General features: G+C 57.6%; 1 protein-coding gene across 1 annotated transcript; it reads left to right on the top strand.

Moving 5' to 3' along the window:
• The first annotated feature begins 2,915 nt into the window (after nucleotides 1-2,915).
• PDIA3 (protein disulfide isomerase family A member 3) lies at nucleotides 2,916-17,787 on the top strand. Its single transcript, XM_075918379.2, has 13 exons — nucleotides 2,916-3,166; nucleotides 6,816-6,894; nucleotides 8,505-8,622; nucleotides 11,640-11,747; nucleotides 12,599-12,728; nucleotides 13,249-13,365; nucleotides 13,713-13,838; nucleotides 14,477-14,659; nucleotides 15,137-15,245; nucleotides 15,371-15,499; nucleotides 16,611-16,690; nucleotides 17,112-17,169; nucleotides 17,279-17,787. Exons 1-13 carry the CDS (start codon nucleotides 3,006-3,008, stop codon nucleotides 17,393-17,395), a joined length of 1,515 nt encoding a protein of 504 aa, XP_075774494.1. The 5' UTR covers nucleotides 2,916-3,005; the 3' UTR covers nucleotides 17,396-17,787.
• The last annotated feature ends 179 nt before the right edge of the window (nucleotides 17,788-17,966 follow it).

Here is a 17,966-nt window from a genome sequence, read left to right as displayed (position 1 = left end):
GGTGACACGCACCGGTTCAATGGGCACACCCCGCAATCTAGGTGCGCAAGCGCTGTGTGCAAAACTGCCCCATCCAGGAAGACCAATTTGGTTACGACAATCTTGCGGCCCACTGAGATGAAGGAGGGCCTCTCCTGTGGCCCACTCACTAGGCTAGGTTGCCCCTCACTGTTTTAGACTCATATACTGGCCAGATTTGCCTAGGGCAGGCTGGCACTGCTCTGGGCCCCCAGGCTGGGAAACTGGTGGTTAGAGAGCCTGCACATAACTGCAGCTAGTGTTTCCTGCCTGACCTGTGTGTTTGCTGGAGAGCTTGGCAGATTATCACAGCAGCACAGTGTGAAAGGGAGCCCAGGCTGATGGGTTAGCCAGGTTCAGTGGTACCCCACTTTCAGATGGCACCCACTTCTGTCTTAGTCTAGTTCCTCTAAACCAGGGGTGCTCAGCAGGGTACACAGAGATCTCCCAGAGGACTTCAACTCACTGAAATATTTACCTAGTCAGTTTTACAATTGGCTACGTAAAAAGCACTACCAATCAGCACAAATTAACCAAGTGATTGTGTGAGATTTTCTACTGCTCTATAGACTATATACTGAAAAGTAAGTACAATATTTATATTCCAGAGCATGTATTTTATAATTATATGGTAAAAATTAGAAAGTCAGCAGGTTTTCCAGTAGCAGTGTGCTGAGACACTTTTGTATTTTTATAAGCAAGGAGTTTTTAAGTGAAATGAAACTTGGGGTGCACAAAATACAGTCACCTAAAAAGGTTGAGAGCCGCTACTCCAAACAACATTCCCTCTCAATGTTCCTCTATAAACAACTGTTGGCTTTTTGATCTTGCTAGTTCCTGGACTTTGACCTTCCTGGTCAAAACCAGTTTCATAACTTGGCTGGAGCATGAAGGTGGACTCTTCAGCGCTTAGTAGTTTGGACAGTCTTGCTCAACAACCCTGAAGTGTTTACCAAGGGGTGAGGCTTTCCATGATCCTTTGTTTCCCTTTGCCTTTGTTTTTCCTGATAGCCCTCTAATTCAACTAAACAAACATTCAAGCAGTGTATATTCCACTAACCTTATCATAATCCTGCTCCATAAATCCACAGCACACCCGCATTGAATACAATGTGCCGATCTGCTCACCACATTTTAGAAAAGATACATTAGAATTAGAAAAGGTACAGAGAAGAACAACAAAAAGGATGTAAGGGTATGAAAAGAAGAGAGATTGAAAAGACCAGGGCTTTGACTAAGAGAGAATAGGGTAGAGGTCTATAACATGCAATCTTAGAATCCTAGGGTTGGAAGAGACCTCAGGAAGCTATTGGATCCAACCCCTTGCTCAAAGCAGGACCAATCCCAACTCAGTCATCCCAAGGGACTTAAAAACCTTTGTGGTGGAGAGTTCACCCCCTCCCTAAGGAACTCAATCCAGTGCTTCCCCACCCTCCTACGGAAATACTAATCTCCAACCTAGACCTCCCCCACTGCAACCTGAGACCATCGCTCCTTGTTCTGCCACCACTGAGAACAGCCTCTCTCCAGCCTCTCTGGAACCCCCTTCAGGCTGCTCTCAAATGCCACCACTGAGAACAGCCTCTCTCCAGCCTCTCTGGAACCTCCCTTCAGGCTGCTCTCAAATCCCCCCTCACTCTTTGCTTCTGCTGATTAAACAAACCCAAATCCCTCCGCCTCTCCTGGTAGGTCATGTGCTCCAACCCCCTCATCATTTTCATTGCCCTCTGTAGTGGGGGCCCAGAACAGGAGGCAACACTCCAGGGCTACGTCTAGACGGGCATGATTTTCCGCAAATGCTTTTAACGGAAAACATTTCCGTTAAAAGCATTTTCGGAACAGAGCGTCTAGATTGGCAGGACGCTTTTCCGCAAAAGCACTTTTTGTGGAAAAGCGTCCGTGCCAATCTAGACGCGCTTTTCTGCAAAAAAGCCCCAATTGCCATTTTCGCAATCGAGGCTTTTTTGCGGAAAACAAATCTGAGCTGTCGCCACTGGCCCTTGTGTGCAAAAGCTTTGCGCAAACGTACTTTTGCCCGAACGGGAGCAGCGTAGCATTTCCGCAAGAAGCACTGATTTCAGACAGGAGGAAGTCAGTGTTCTTGGGGAAATTCACGCAGCCAGTGTAGACAGCTGGCAATCTTGCCAGTCTAGATGTGGCCTCACCAGTGTTGAATAAAGTCACTAGCGACCAGCTCCCCGGGGCAGGTGGCCGATGCGGGCCCACACCGGTTGCCATAGCGACCAGCTCCCCGGGGCAGGTGGCCGATGCGGGCCCACACCGGTTGCCATAGCGACCAGCTCCCCGGGGCAGGTGGCCGATGCGGGCCCACACCGGTTGCCATAGCGACCAGCTCCCCGGGGCAGGTGGCCGTTGCGGGCCCACACCGGTTGCCATGGCGACCAGCTCCCCAGGGCAGGTGGCCGATGCGGGCCCACACCGGTTGCCATAGCGACCAGCTCCCCGGGGCAGGTGGCCGTTGCGGGCCCACACCGGTTGCCATAGCGACCAGCTCCCCCGGGCAGGTGGCCGATGCTGGCCCACACCGGTTGCCATAGCGACCAGCTCCCCGGGGCAGGTGGCCGTTGCGGGCCCACACCGGTTGCCATAGCGACCAGCTCCCCCGGGCAGGTGGCCGATGCTGGCCCACACCGGTTGCCATGGCGACCAGCTCCCCGGGGCAGGTGGCCGATCCGGGCCCACACCGGTTGCCATGACTACAGGGCTATGCTTCAGCCAGCTCTGCGGCGAGGGCTGGTCGCCCAGGCTATTTATAGGGCACCTGACTGAGGGGCGGGGACTCCGCGTCCAACAAGCGCCGCCCACTTCCGTGACACGCCACTCGGGTGCCAATGGGGGGCTGCCACACTGCAGATCCGGTTCGGGGGGCGGGATTTCCGGTCTTGTCGCCGCCGGAGTCGAGTCGGGCCGCCGCCGCGGAGGAAGCGAAGCAGGAGCCGCCGCCCGCCCCGAGCCGCCCGCCCGCCATGGCCCTGCCCGCGCCCCTGCCCGCGGCGCTGCTGCTGCTCCTGGCCCTCGGCCCCCGGCCGGGCCGCGCCTCCGACGTGCTGGAGCTCGGGGACTCGGACTTCGAGAGCGGCCTGGCCGAGCGGCCCGGGCTGGTGCTGGTGGAGTTCTACGCGCCCTGGTGAGCCCCGCCCCCGGCCCCTGGCCCCGCCCCTCTCGACCCCCCCCCCCCCGGGCTGGTGCTGGTGGAGTTCTACGCGCCCTGGTGAGCCCCGCCCCCGGCCCCTGGCCCCGCCCCTCTCGAGCCCCCCCCCCCCCGGGCTGGTGCTGGGGGAGTTCTACGCGCCCTGGTGAGCCCCGCCCCCGGCCCCTGGCCCCGCCCCTCTCGACCCCCCCCCCCCCCGGGCTGGTGCTGGGGGAGTTCTACGCGCCCTGGTGAGCCCCGCCCCCGGCCCCTGGCCCCGTCCCTCTCGACCCCCCCGCCCCCCCCCCCCCCCGGGCTGGTGCTGGTGGAGTTCTACGCGCCCTGGTGAGCCCCGCCCCCGGCCCCTGGCCCCGCCCCTCTCGACCCCCCCCCCCCCGGGCTGGTGCTGGGGGAGTTCTACACGCCCTGGTGAGCCCCGCCCCCGGCCCCTGGCCCCGCCCCTCTCGACCCCCCCGCCCCCCGGGCTGGTGCTGGGGGAGTTCTACGCGCCCTGGTGAGCCCGGCCCCAGGCCCCTGGCCCCGCCCCTCTCGACCCCCCCGGGCCGGTGCTGGTGGAGTTCTACGCGCCCTGGTGAGCCTGGCCCCTGGCCCCGCCCCTCTCGACCCCCCCGGGCCGGTGCTGGTGGAGTTCTACGCGCCCTGGTGAGCCCGGCCCCAGGCCCCTGGCCCCGCCCCTCTCGACCCCCCCGGGCCGGTGCTGGTGGAGTTCTACGCGCCCTGGTGAGCCTGGCCCCTGGCCCCGCCCCTCTCGACCCCCCCGGGCCGGTGCTGGTGGAGTTCTACGCGCCCTGGTGAGCCCCGCCCCCGGCCCCTGGCCCCGCCCCTCTCGACCCCCCCAGGCCGGTGCTGGGGGAGTTCTATGCGCCCTGGTGAGCCCCGGCCCCTGGCCCCGCCCCTCTCGACTCCTCCCCCCCCCCCCCCCCCCCCCCCCCCGCTGGTGCTGGTGGAGTTCTATGCGCCCTGGTGAGCCCCGCCCCCGGGCCCCGCCCCTCTCGACCCCCCCCCCCCCCCCCGGGCTGGTGATGGTGGAGTTCTACGCGCCCTGGTGAGCCCCGCCCCCAGGCCCCGCCCCTCTCGACCCCCCCGGGCTGGTGCTGGGGGAGTTCTACGGGCCCTGGTGAGCCCTGGCCCTGCCCCCAGACCCTGCCCCTCTCGACCCCCCCCCCCCCCCCCCGCCCGGGGCTGGTGCTGGTGCTGGGGGAGTTCTACACACCCTGGTGAGCCCTGGCCCCGCCCCTAGGCCCCGCCCCTCTCGACCCCCACACCCCCACCACCGCCCCCCGGCCAGGGCTGGTGCTGGGGGAGTTCTACGCGCCCTGGTGAGCCCCGGCCTCTGGCCCGGCCCCCAGGTCCCCCCGCCCCCAGCCGGGGCTGGTGCTGGGGGATTTCTAGGCGCCCTAGTGAGCTCCGGCCCCGCCCCCAGGTCCCCCGCGTCCCAGCCCCCCGATTCCCCCGGCTGGGGCTGGTGCTGGTGGAGTTCTACATGCCCTGGTGAGCCCCGCCCCCTAGGTGTCCCCCCCCCGGCTCCGGCCCCGGTCCCCCGGCTGGTCACGGGTTTCTAGCGGGAACCGCAGCTTCTGTGTGGGCTGGGGCTGAGGCTTTGCCACTAGGGGCTTAGAAGATGAGTCGTTGGTGGATGCCCCGCGGGGGGGTCCCGTTCCCTGCACCTTGGGGGGGGGGGTCATGCGTTCTCTTAGGCTGCTTCTACACTGGCAGCTCCTTGCGGAAGAGTAGCCCTTCTTCCACAGAAACCTGCCGGCTGCCTACCACAGAGCGTTCTTCCAGCAGTACATGTACAGGACGGCGTCGGAAAACAGGGCCTCTTCTGGAAGAGTATCTGAGTGGTAGCCGTGTTAGTCTGGCGAGGAGTCCTGTGGCACCTTATAGACTAACTGAAGTGTTGGAGCATAAGCTTTCGTGGGCAGAGACCCACTTCCTCAGAACTCTTCGGGAGGAGTTATTCCTCTCCCCACGAGGAATAAGCCCTCTTGCGCAAGAGCTCTTCCACAAGAGGCCAGTGTAGCCAGGCAACATGAATTTCTTGCGCAAGAAAGCCCGATGGTTAACATGGCCATCAGAGCTTTCTTGTGCAAGAGAGCGTCTACACTGCCATGGATGCTCTTGCGCAAAAGCACATGGCGGTGTAGACTCTCTCTTGTGAAAGAGTTTTTGCACAAGAATGCTTCCGCAAAAGAGTGCTTGTGCAAGAAGCTGGCAGTGTAGACGTAGCCTTATACTTCTGAATTGGTATGCAGCTTCAGAAATATGAGTATTTCCTAATCTTCACATATTAAAAGCAAAACATTCCCTTGACTCTATGGAGTAGTGAATGTCAGCAACTCACTGAGTACATTTATGTAGCCAAACCAATGTATTAATACCTTGTTTGTGACAAGTGGAGCAGCAAATCTTGGTCACTTATATGGATTCTTTTGAAGTAAGGAGAAATGGACAGGCTTTCATTTTGGTTTGAGGAAGAGAGCAAAAGAAACCTAGGATTTCTTGGAACTTTTGAACTAGGTATCATGGATATAGTCCCCTTTGTTCTGTGCCACTGGATTTTGCAATATATATCTCAGTAAACCTTGCCAAAAGATGGAAAGCTATAATGTGTCATGGATAATGTTATTGGCAACAGAAGATGTTTGACTAATGTCGCCATTTTGTTAGTGTGTGTTACTGATTAGCTGGGATGATAAAATAGAGGTTTATTTTTACTTTCAGTTCTGTATGGCGTTACTCAACTGCCAGGCGACGAGGAGTCCTGTGGCACCTTATAGACTAACTGAAGTGTAGGAGCATAAGCTTTCGTGGGCAAAGACCCACTTCGTCAGATGCATGTGCTCCTACACTTCAGTTAGTCTATAAGGTGCCACAGGACTCCTCATCGCTTTTGCAGATTCACACTAACACGGCTCCCCCTCTGATACTCAACTGCCAGGATTATTCAAATCAATTTAATGTATCTGCTGTTGAAAACTACAGAAGTTTGTAAACTAGAAAGCAGTTCACTGTCTAAGAGCTGCAAATACAACTTGCCATGTGTTTCAGGCCTGTATTATGCATCAAATGTTATTGTGATCCTATAGCTAGTGTACTGAAAATTAAGTTATGGTATTAGTGTGTGTATCTTAAGTCTTATTCCTGCGTCTCTTAGCCTGAAATGAACAGAAAGTGAGGACATGGCAGGTCCATTTGCAGTAGCTAAATATCTTGACTGGATGATTGATTAATACTTGATTTCAGACTTAACTCCTGCCCACTGAGCTGACTAGAATTAAGTTAGCGTTGTTGAGCAGCTTCAGGAAGAGAGGAACACGCTGGCATATAGTCTAGCAAATACAGTAATATTTCTGGGAAGGTCAACATGTTGTTTTCTTCCCACTCTGCTCCAAGAGTGGAGCTCAAGAATATGGGGAGGATTAAAGTCCATGTGATTTCCCCATTTCTTTCCCTCAGTTTTTGTCTGAGCTCCAAATTGAAAATCCTTGGAAGCCTCATTGTTTCTGTGCAGACTGTTAGGGTCAGTTGTCCGTGGCCCTGTGGCAATCCTTTGTAACTGGAAACGTGGCATCTGCCCACTTGTGGGGAGGCATTTCTTTGTAATCTGTCACTTCCTTTTCAGGTGTGGGCACTGCAAACGACTAGCCCCTGAGTATGAGGCTGCTGCTACCAGACTGAAAGGAATTGTCCCTCTCGTAAAGGTGAGGACCTGGTCTGTGTTAACTGGTCTGTGGCAGGTTCCCTGCTCTGATTGGGCTGGAATGTTTTGTGGTGGATTTAAGTGGTGTTTGGCGCAGGCAGATTTGATACCTGTGCTTGGGGGTGTGCCCTGACGAGTGCTTCCAGGGTTTCCATGGAGATTTGGGGTCTGACTTAATTTTCTCTGCTTCATAAATGTGAGGGTGTGGGTTTCTGTTCTGCTCCATTTTGAGGGGATGGTCTACAGCAGTCCTCTGAGTCCCTGTGGCTTCCCCTAGCCCTTGCTCCACCTCTTCCTGCCCCTACCTTGCCCTTTCCCCATTGCATCCCTACCCCCAAGGGATGTGGCCTTGGAGGTTACCGGGGGCCTGGCGCAGGGTGGCAGCAGGGGCTAGGCTCCCCTGCACTCCCGGCAGCAGTGGGAGCTGCAGGAAGCAGAGCAACACAGCAGCTTTTGCTGTGCTGTCCTCTCCACTGCACTGCCCAGGCTGGAGACCCTTGGCGCTCCCCTCCTGCAGCCCTGCCAGAGGGGGCTGCCCGCTGGTCCGTTAGGAGGATCTGAGGAGTGGTACTGGCCTTGAGGCCTGGGTCCTGCCCCAGACCTTACGCAGATTTCCCCCCACGGAAGGCAGCGTTGCACAAGTAGCGTGCTGGCTGTAGAGCCCTGGACCCGCAGCTGCAGAAAGGAGCTGTGGCTTTCTGCATTCACAGCTGCAGCTGCGGAGCCCTGCAGCTCTAAAGCAGATCTCCCCAGATTTGCAGGGCTGCAGCTGCCTGGAGAGCTCTGGGCATCCATCGCTCTTGGATAGGAGGGGTCAGTTCCTACACAAGGCAAGCTGCAAAGCCGGTCCCTTTCCTGTTGGAATGAAATACACGCCCCTCGTCTGTCTCGAGTCCTGGGTACTTGTGTGCAAAAAAGTGTATCTGTGGTAAATGACAGAGTGTCACTTACCACAGATGTAGGGGGCTGGGAGGCCTTCTAACGTGCTTGCCTCTCCTGCCCTTCCCCCTGCAGAATCCAGAATACCAGGAAGGAGTCTGCATGCAAGCAAACTCCCTCTCTCTTAACTGGTGACGGAGGAGCCCTCGAAGGCCCGACTTAGCTTATTCCAGCTGGCCCACGCAGAGATGTGCATACAGCACTGCCGGGGGGCGGGGGGCTGCTTTCAAGGGAAGCTCTCTCATGAGGAGGAGGTTAAGAAGTAAAAGGAGCCCTAATCCACTAAGCCAGTGCCTCGCTGTAGTTGTCTTCTCATCCGCCCTGTTCCCATTGACTCCTCTTGGCCCCGCTGGGCTTTCTTCTGTTTTAGCCATCTCTAGGCACTGTTACATTGGCTGCTTGAACGTCAGGGTGCATGGCCGTGTGTCTGTCTTCCAGAATGTGCTTCCCTAGCCCTGTTAGCCAGGCTAACTGTCTTCAGGCTTCCCAGCCACCCCGTGGGTGCAGAAATCTGGCCTATAAGCTTCCAGACCATGGGTACCATCTGCTGCAGATCTTTCTGTGTTTCTCTGCTCCGTAAGGAAGCTGCCATGTGCCCAGGTTCTCATTTGTGCCGCGTGCTGACACTGCAGGACTGTCGCGGTGTTAAGGAGCAGTATCTCTCTTCCTCAGGTTGACTGTACAGCAAACTCAAACACCTGTAACAAATACGGTGTCAGTGGCTACCCTACCCTGAAGATTTTTAGAGATGGTGAAGAGGCAGGGGCCTATGATGGTCCCAGGACAGCTGGTAAGGAACGGCCTGCTCCTTGATTGAGCTTGACCTGTTGCCATGGAGGTGGGAGTATCCTGGCTGTGTGGCCAAGAGTTACTAGGCTTGACTTGTCTGTGAGGGGCGAGGGAGATGGGGTGGAAGCCGTGTTCCCGGTAGACGAGGGATGTGGATGGTGAGCCAGTTAATCAGGAGGGGCTCACTGCAGGCAGGGGCTATTCCAGCCCAGTGGCCAGAGCAGCCCACCCGTTCAATGTGATTTTGAACCAGTTACCCAATGAAACGGGGTTTTACGTTCCTCCGGAAAGCTGAACACTGGGGCAGCTGCTCAGGAGAGATTCAAATGCCACCCAGCTGATTAGCACAGTGCCCATGCATGTGTTTCTGCTGGTGGTGCACATCCACACATGCCTTGATGCACAGAACAAAATTAATTCCACACATGGTGGAAAAAGTATAGGGAGATTGGATGGAAGCCCTGGAGAGCTGAGTATGTAACGGGTTCCTGGTAAAGATGAGGCACTGCAGTAGGGATGTAAGCGACTAGTTGACTGGTTGCTTCCCCCTCCTTGCCGCCTCTATCAGAAAGAGGCAGCAAGGGGAGGGAGTGTTGAGGGGAGAGCCGGCTTAAAAGCTGGTTCCCTCCAGCTCCTGAAATGTACAGGAGTCCCCAGCATGGCACTGCCGCCTTTTGAAATGTAGCAACAGCTGGGCAGGCTCTTGCTACATTTCAAAGCAGATATGCCCTTATCGACTACAAGCAGTCCCCGGGTTACATGGATCCGACTTACATCGGATCCCTACTTACAAACGGGGTGAGGCAACCCCGCACTAGCTGCTTCCCCCCAGCAGACCAGAGAGACGCGAAGCTAGCGCGTCCCCCCAGCAGACCAGGGAGACGCGGAGCGGCTTTTCTCAGCAGGCACCTCAGCTTGAGAATAAAGGACTGAGGGAAGTGAGGTGTGGGAGAATAAAACTGAGCTCTGGAGAAATGTGTGGCTAGAGTTTCCCTACAATATGTACCAGTTCCAACTTACATACAAATTCAACTTAAGAACAAACCTACAGTCCCTATCTTGTACGTAACCCGGGGACTGTCTGTAATTGAATAGTTAATGGAAATTCCATTGAGTATTCAATTAGTTGATTGATCGAATTGTAACATCCCTACACTGCAAGCCTACCTTGCCTGCAGCATGTGGCCAGCTGTGGGAGGGCTGAAAGCATGGGAAGGAGGGAACAGGTGTTAACTTCATTAGCCTGGTACAAAAAGGCATCTGCCTAGTGTCTAAATTCCACTGCAGTGCACCTGCTGCCCAAGGCTCCTTGTTGAGAACCACTGCACTAAGCAACCAGGGGCACGCACACTCCAGGAGGAAGGCAGAGTGGGTGTATCAACCTAGCTAGATATTTGCCTAGTGCTAGAGCACATACATGAAAATCACTAGCAAAGTCAGTAGAAACTAAGATTTTCCACAGACAGCAATTTGTTTTTACTGGTCTGTGTCCTGTACATTGAAATGTAAGTACAGGCAGTCCCCGGGTTACGTACAAGATAGGGACTGTAGGTTTGTTCTTAAGTTGAATCTGTATGTAAGTTGGAACTGGCGTCCAGATTCAGCCGCTGCTGAAACTGACCAGTGGCTGACTACAGGAAGCCCGAGGCAGAGTTGCTTTGCCCTGGGCTTCCTGGACTCAGCCGCTGATCAGTTTCAACAGCGGCTGAATTTGGACGCCTGGGACAGAGCAGCTGGGGTGCTACCGGGTTGGTCCCTGCAGCGCCGCACCTCAGCGCTGCGGGGACCAACCCGGCAGCACCCCAGCTGCTCTACCCCAGGTGTCCCCAACTCTGCCTCCAGGTTCCTGTAGTCAGCGCTGGTCAGTTTCAGCAGCGGCTGACTTGGGGACGCCTGGGGCAGAGCAGCTGGGGTGCTGCTGGGTTGGTCCAGTAGCGCCGAGGAACAGCGGTGCGGGACCAACGCGGCAGCGCCCCAGCTGCTCTACCCCAGGCGTCGTCGGTGAGAAAAGCCTGGTCTGCTGGGGTGGGGGGGTGCACTAGCTGCGCCCCCGCCCCCCAGCATACCAAGGAGACGCGGGTGGCGGGACCGCCGAGACGCACCGCGGTCCCGCCCGCATCCTCCGCGGCTTTGCTCCGCATCTCCCTGGTCTGCTGGGGGGGCCAGCTGCGGCTGTACCGCTGCCGGTGTCCTCGAGGCTTTGCTCCCCGTCTCTCTGGTCTGCTGGGGGGGTCCCCCTCCCCCGGCAGACCAGGGAGACGTGGAGCAGCTTTTCTCACCCCGGAGGACACGGGCGGCGGGACCACGGCGCATCTGGGCGTCCTGCCGCTCCCGTCCTCCGGGGCGAGAAAAGCTCCGTTCGTAACTGTGGATCCGACATAAGTTGGATCCGCGTAACTCGGGGACTGCCTGTACAATATTCCAATTGATTTATTATAGGTAAAAGTGAGTACGCATTTTTCAGTAAGTGGGCTGTAACATTTTTGTATTTGGTCTAATTTTTCAAGCAACTAGTTCTTAAGCAGGGTGAAATTTAGGGCATGCAAGACACAATCTGACTCCTGAAAGGGGTACAACAGTCTGGAAAGGTTGAGAGCTGCTAGCTTAGTGCTCCAAGGTCAGAATTCAGAATATATGCAAAGACGCTGTTGATGTAACCCCGTATGCTGCGATGCTCATCACAACATTTAGCTGGTTAAAATCCAGTTAAGCTTGTTGCAAAGCCTGCAAGGTATGTAACTCGTTGAGAAGGAGTAAGAGGTGAACAGGTCCTGCGGGGGGTGTTCGTACTCTGGGAGTCCTCTATGGATCTCTTCCAGCTCAACTGGCTTTCATAGCAGTTCCACAGTGCGATTGGGATGCGTACCTGTTTGCTTTGAGACTTGCCTGGGGTCCTGTTTAGCTGAACAGGCAGGTGGACAGGGATTGTTTCTGCACCTAGAAGCTTGGAATCTGCCTAGAAGTCCATAAAAGGCATCATTCTAACGCTGCTGTGTACTTCTCTTCCTCCTTTCTCAGATGGGATTGTCAGTCACCTCAAGAAACAGGCAGGGCCTGCCTCAGTGGCTCTCCGCTCTGTGGCAGACTTTGAGAAATTCATCCGTGACAAAGATGCTTCTGTGGTGGGTGAGTAGCACGGGCCAACACAGCCTCTACGCCACATTGGAGACCTCGTCCTGGGCGAGTCCTGCCTTCCAAGTCTGCCAGGGACTTCCAAAGCAAGTTGCTACTGCTCTCAAGCTTGTAAATAGCAAGAGACCTACCCCTCCTTGGGCGAACCCACTTAGCAGTCCCCTCCCACCCACTCGCCACTCAAAGCTCATTGCTTTGGGCTCTTGGAGCCACATGTGAACATCCAGGATTATATCGCAAGATGCCCTGCACAGAGTATCCTGATTTCACCCCAAAACACTCGTGCACTGACACCCACTCTGACTGGGTAAGGATTTTAGATCCCTGTTTCTTAATCTTTGGGGTACCATGAAGGGGCTTGCTAAATGTCAGGGTCTGGCTCCGATCTACGACCCAGCCATTGAGGGAACTCTGCCTTAGCAGAGGTGTGCCAAAGCTGCCTGGAGGGAAATAGCCCAGCACCAGTATATCTGAGGAGGCAAGCGGTGAGATTAGCTGAGAATACTGCCTTGGTGTGCAGAAAGGGTTGGCTTTTCCCTTCAGAGTCAGGGTTAGTGGTGTTGGAGTGTAACCAGTAAGCCTCAGCTTACCGGTTAACGGTCTGTCGCGCTCAGCTGGCTCCTGGGGAGGGCGAGGGCTGCGGCTGGGGATTGGTCTGGCTCCTGCTGGCACACAGGAGGAAGGAAATGCTGGTCCGCTCCTTGCCGAACAGAGGAGGTTGAGCTGGGCAGAGAAGAGCCCGTTCGGAAGGGACAGATTCTTAGGCAGGCAGGGTCAAGTCAGTTAGCGAACTGGTGTCTGCTGAGGCAGAGATTCTGCAGGGTCACTGTCTTGCTTTGCTCCAGGCTTCTTCAAAGATGCATTTGGTGACGCGTATACAGAGTTCATGAAAGCAGCTAGCAACCTGCGAGAGAGCTACCGCTTTGCACACACCAGCGAGGAGGAGCTGATCCAGAAATATGAGCCAGATGGCGAGTAAGTGGCTCTGGCCCATGGTTATGCTGTGGGAAATGAGGGCAGCTGTGTTACTCTAAAATTAGCCCTGCTGGGTCCTTGAACGGCCTTGGACCAGCCTGGCTCCATCCTGCTCTTGGGCCCTTGAGCCCCCAGAACCAGGAGCTACTGCGAGTGGGTCGTGTTTCTGGGGAGGGATGGGGGAGAGACGCTTACCTGGAAACACCTGTAAAATCACCATGGGGCCTGCTGAGCTGTTTGTGTCAATTCCTGCCTTCCATGGAAAGTTGCTACTGTAGGAGGACCTGGACTGTGTTTTTCCTTTATGACCAGCCCTGGTCTTCCCTTGTCACCATGGGGCAGAGGAGGGGGATGCCAGACATCTTGCCCAAACCTGGGCCACAGGTAGCTTTGGGCAGCCCGTGGATGAGCCCGTAGTGTACTTCGAAAGGCTGTAGTGGGTCGGGGTCTACAACTCTGCCTCTCACTTACCCTGAGGCTGCTAGTTCCTCAGTTTCACCTGTTCCCCATCTCTGCTCAGGGGTCTTGTCTTGTTCCGTCCCCAACACCTGGCAAACAAGTTTGAGGACAGCACTTTGCGGTACACCGAGGACACAATCACCAGTGGCAAGGTCAAGAAGTTTATCCAGGAGAACATGTGAGTGACGCCTAGGGTGGGTGGCTTGTGGATAGCTAGTGCTGCCGCCCGTCGTTCACGCTCCGCTGGGTTCTCTGCACTCAGTGGCTGCTGGGCGTCGAGCTGGCATTCTGGCCCCTGGCTTGCTCGCTCAGCGTAGGTCAGTGTTTGTAATGCACAAGAGTAGGTCCCTAATCTGATCCAAACCCAGGTGTGACTGTCTGGCCAGCCACGGTAGCAGAATCTGGATGGGCCTGACGCACAATGAGCTACCTGGAAGAAAACGCTTCTCAGGCCTGCTGGATCTCAGCAGTTCAGGCCTGGGGGCTTGGTGTGCTGCAGGTTCTAATCGCTGCTTTTCTTGCTAGCTTTGGCATCTGTCCACATATGACAGAAGATAACAAAGACCTGATCCAAGGGAAGGACTTGTTGGTGGCGTATTATGACGTGGACTACGAGAAGAATGCCAAGGGCTCCAATTACTGGCGCAACAGGTGAGCAGAGGAAGGTGGATCCGCCTCCAGTCTCTCCCCTCGGCTGCGCACGGGTTTGGGTGGGTCCTGTTTGCGTAGCAGAACGCTGCCTCCCGTGGGCAAACTCGGGAATCGTGCTGGACTCCGGTAAAATCTGCCTTCGCATGGCTCTGGCCGCAGGGCATGCTGCCTCTGCAGCCAGGCGCTACAGGCCCCTCCTGACTCCGGAAGCCTGGCTCTCCCAGCTCATGCGTCTGCAGCAAGCAGTGGGTGTTTCCATAGCGGGGCGGCCAGCTCGCGCGTGTGCAGCTGAGGCCACCCTTCTCAGGAGCTCTGTCAGCACACTGAGGCTCATGCTCACTGCCATGCTTTGTACTCCTCTCGCTGCCGCCGCCAGGGCCCTGCTTGGGCGGAGCTGACGGAGGGGCTCGAGGACATGAAATGCAGAAGAGAGGCTCCTTGCACTATGCATTGGGAGATCCCTAGGCTACACCCAGCTTAGTAGCATGGGTCGTTCTTTCCTGTTACTGCTCTGCAGAACCTCCGACCCAGCAGCTCCCCCACACGTTCTTGTCTCTGGCTGCTCACGATCAGCTGGGAAGAGGCGGTGCTCCTGCAGTCTGTAGGCGTAACAGCACCATTTCCTCTGCTTTCCTCAGAGTGATGATGGTGGCGCAGAAGTTCCTGAATGCGGGACACGTGCTGCATTTTGCTGTTGCTAATCGAAAAACTTTTGGCCATGAGCTTTCCGAGTTTGGCCTGGACAGCAGCACGGGCGAGGTTCCTGTCGCTGCCATCCGAACCGCCAAGGGAGAGAAATACGTCATGCAGGAGGAATTCTCGTAAGTCCTGGGCCTGGTGCCCCCTCGGGTCCAGTCCCAGCCAAACCCTCTGCTGGCCTTGCTGGGAGGAAACCTGAGCTGTGCGTGGTGTGGCAAGGCAGCAGCGGTGGCTGTAGCCCGCGCCTGCCCGTGGGCCCTTACAGGCCGTGGGAGGGTTACGTGAGGGGTTGCGGTTTCATTCCGTCACACACGAGGTGGAGACTGGGGTAGAAAATGACAGGGCTGAACTCTCCTGAAAAGCCAGGGTGTGAGACATTGCGGGGTGCCCGTTCCCCCAGTAGGTCAGGCATGCCTGCTGCCCACGTTTCCCCCCCAGGAGATGGGCTGCAGGCTGAGTGGCCATGTGGCTCTTGGGTTTGGCACAGAGGCTCAGGAGCCAAGCGGCTTCTGGGTATGCTGCTGTCTGCGGGCAGGACAAGCTGTCTTGGGACATGTGGGCGCGTTGGCTCTCAAGCGTCACCTGCGTTTGCTTTGTAGCCGCGATGGGAGAGCCCTGGAGAGATTCTTGCAGGACTACTTTGCTGGCAGCCTGAAGAAGTACCTGAAATCGGAGCCCATCCCCGAGAGCAATGATGGCCCTGTGAAGGTGAGTGCTGCTCAGCCCAGGGCCACGGGGCTGTGGCCCCCAGCTGGGACCATGCATGTGGAGCCTTCTGGGCTGGCTCCCAGGCTACCGCATGGGGCTGCTACTCCAGGGAATGCAATCTGCAGGTGGTGGTCGCTGAAAACTTTGAGGACGTTGTCAATGCGGAGGGCAAAGATGTTCTGATCGAGTTCTATGCGCCGTGGTGTGGCCACTGCAAGAACCTGGAGCCCAAGTACAAGGAACTGGGAGAAAAGGTAGGCCTGGAGCCCTTGCCTGTCCACTGTGCGTGCAGCAGGCGTCCTGCAGACCGCTCTGTCCCAGGGGGCTGCGCTCAGCTGGCAAGACCTCGGCCTCCTGACGGCTCTCCAAACCGGCACTGGCCAGGAGTAGTCAGCCTCTTCTGCCTTCTCCCCGCCCTGGAACCTAGAGCGTCTCCTTTGAGCCTGGCTGGAGAATGGTGTTGGTGCTGGGGTCGGCTATGGCACATCGGCATTCCCTGGCCAGTAACTGGCCCCGAGTGGCAGCAGGTCCCTGCCCTCTTCCCAGTCCCTCCTAGACAGATGCCTGCCCGTCCCGGGGTGTTAAATTCATCGACTAGTGGCTGGATTTTCCATCGAGTCGTCGATAAGCGGGGGAGCCACAGTGGGGTTAGCTCCTGGGCTGGGCCCTGCCTTTTAAATGTATTGAGAGCTGGCAGGCTCTTGCACACTTCAAAGGCAGAGGCGCGGCAGGGGGGACCCTGTGAGAGGCCGGACAGCTGATTGCAGGCTTCCCCTGCCCCCTGTGGAGATGGTGCTGGGGGGAACCAGTTAAGCCAGCTCCCCCTGGCACTGGCTCCGCTTTCCTCCTGCCTCTGCCTCTGCGGCAGCAAGGGAGGTGGGCGGCTAGTCGAGTGACCAGTCACTTCCATCCCTTGTCTGTCCTTTGTCGTCCTTTGTCGCCCATAGCCCCCGTTCTCCCAGTCCCGGGGGAGAAGTGCACCCAGCTGTCTACACTCACTGGAATGGCTCTGGTTTGTGGTAACACCCTGTTCATTAGGCTGCAGCGAGGCTCAGAGCCTGGTACAGTGTTCCTCGCACTGCTCCCCCAGGAAGCCTTGGCAGGCCGGGAGGAAGGGGTACCCTGGAAGGATGGCCTCCCAGAGGAGACACGGCTGTTACCAGTCAGCCAGGGTGCCTGAGGGCCTGAAAGTTATTCCTGCCTGTGTATCTCTGGCCGTAGCTTGCACCCTCCTTACTGCCCAGAGCAGCCTGACCTTGTCCTGCCAGGGCCTCAGGCCAGTGCTTGGACTGCTAGTATTACCATAGCGCCTCTGGCCAAGAGCCCCTCTCGGCCTAGTGGTGATCGGCTCGCTCCTGCCCACAGCTCAGCAAAGACCCCAACATTGTCATAGCCAAGATGGACGCCACAGCCAATGATGTGCCGTCTCCGTACGAAGTGCGAGGGTAAGTGCGCCGGCGTGGCGGCAGGGGCAGTCTGCACCAGTCACTGCGGGAGGCGGGCGAGGCCGGCTCGGGGCTCAGTGGTCGTAGTGGCTGGAGCCGTGCCTTGCTCCAGAGCAGCATTCGGACCTGGCACAACTCCACTGAAAGCGTCTGCCCCTGCTCCTGTAGCGCAGCTTCCCGTGCAGCCTCCGCTTGCCAGAAGCTGGGCGTGGGCAGCAGGAAAGGGCCCGTTGATACTCCCTGCTGTGGGTGCTGGGCCCGATGGGCCTTTGGTCTGAGCCCTGCAGAACCTGTCCTTGGGCCCGTGGCTGTCTGCTGGGCCATGCCCTGGCCCCTCCTTCAGGCGGCGATTGGCCGTGGGAGGACCCTGCGTGGGGCTGGAAGGCTGAGCACAGCGCTGAGAGCTGTCTTCTCTCCCCAGCTTCCCCACCATCTACTTTGCGCCAGCTGGTAACAAGCAGAATCCAAAGAAGTATGAGGTGAGTGGCTGCTTGCGGGGCTGGGGGCTGGCTGTGCAGCTCAGAGCGGGGGCAGGGGCAGTGCCTCTGGAGGCCATGGGGCAGGTCCAAGCTCTTGTGCTGTTTGCAGGGGGGCCGGGAGGTGAGCGACTTCGTTAGCTACTTGAAGCGGGAGGCCACCAGCCCCCCCGTGCTGCAGGAGGAGGAAAAGCCCAAGAAAAGGAAGAAGGCCCAAGAGGACCTGTGAAGTGTCCAGCTGCTCAATTCCCTGGTGGTGGAGGAGGGGCGGGGGCCGTGGAGAAACCGTGCCCAGTGCCCCGTGGGCTGGAGGGACCCAACTGCTGTACCTACTTGTTTGATTTGCTGCCCCAGGCCTGGGCGGTGGGGGCGGGGAGGGGGGAGATGGGTTATTTTCTAATTTTTTTGTACATGTGGAGAAGTGAGACAATAAAATGGACCCTTCAACCCACCCAGCTGTGCCGGGCGCAGCCCTGTCCTGGCTGGTACCCGAGTGCCAAGGGCTCGTGCTGCCCAGCCTGGGCCTGCCCTGCTGCTGCGCCGAACCCCAGGCCACGAGAGGGGAGACCTAGTGGGGCTGGGGCACAGGGTGGCCATTGGCCCTGCAGGGGCTGGAGTTCCCAGCTGGCGGTAAGGGGGCTGCTGGAGGTGGGAACGGCGGTTCTGGGCCCCCCAAGCCACGCACCACAGGACACCGTGCTGAGCTCTTGTTTATTGCCGTGGCCCTGGCTGGTCCAAGGGCAGTTACAGCCTTGTCTCCCCTCCCTCAGGCGCAGGCTTTAGGCACTGGTGCCCCAGCC

This window comes from Pelodiscus sinensis, chromosome 14 (assembly GCF_052426305.1).
Source record: "Pelodiscus sinensis isolate ZL-2025 chromosome 14, ASM5242630v1, whole genome shotgun sequence".
In the NCBI taxonomy this organism is placed as follows: Eukaryota; Metazoa; Chordata; order Testudines; family Trionychidae; genus Pelodiscus; species Pelodiscus sinensis.
This window is presented reverse-complemented; position numbering and strand designations above follow the sequence as displayed.

What these genes read in the sequence shown, in the direction of transcription:
- PDIA3 (XM_075918379.2), top strand. Translation starts at nt 3,006, where the DNA reads ATGGCCCTGCCCGCGCCCCTGCCCGCGGCGCTGCTGCTGCTCCTGGCC. An exon ending in CAAAGATGCTTCTGTGGTGG is followed by an intron (nt 11,748 to 12,598) that starts GTGAGTAGCACG and finishes GCTTTGCTCCAG; the next exon opens with GCTTCTTCAAAGATGCATTT. An exon ending in ACAAGGAACTGGGAGAAAAG is followed by an intron (nt 15,500 to 16,610) that starts GTAGGCCTGGAG and finishes TCCTGCCCACAG; the next exon opens with CTCAGCAAAGACCCCAACAT.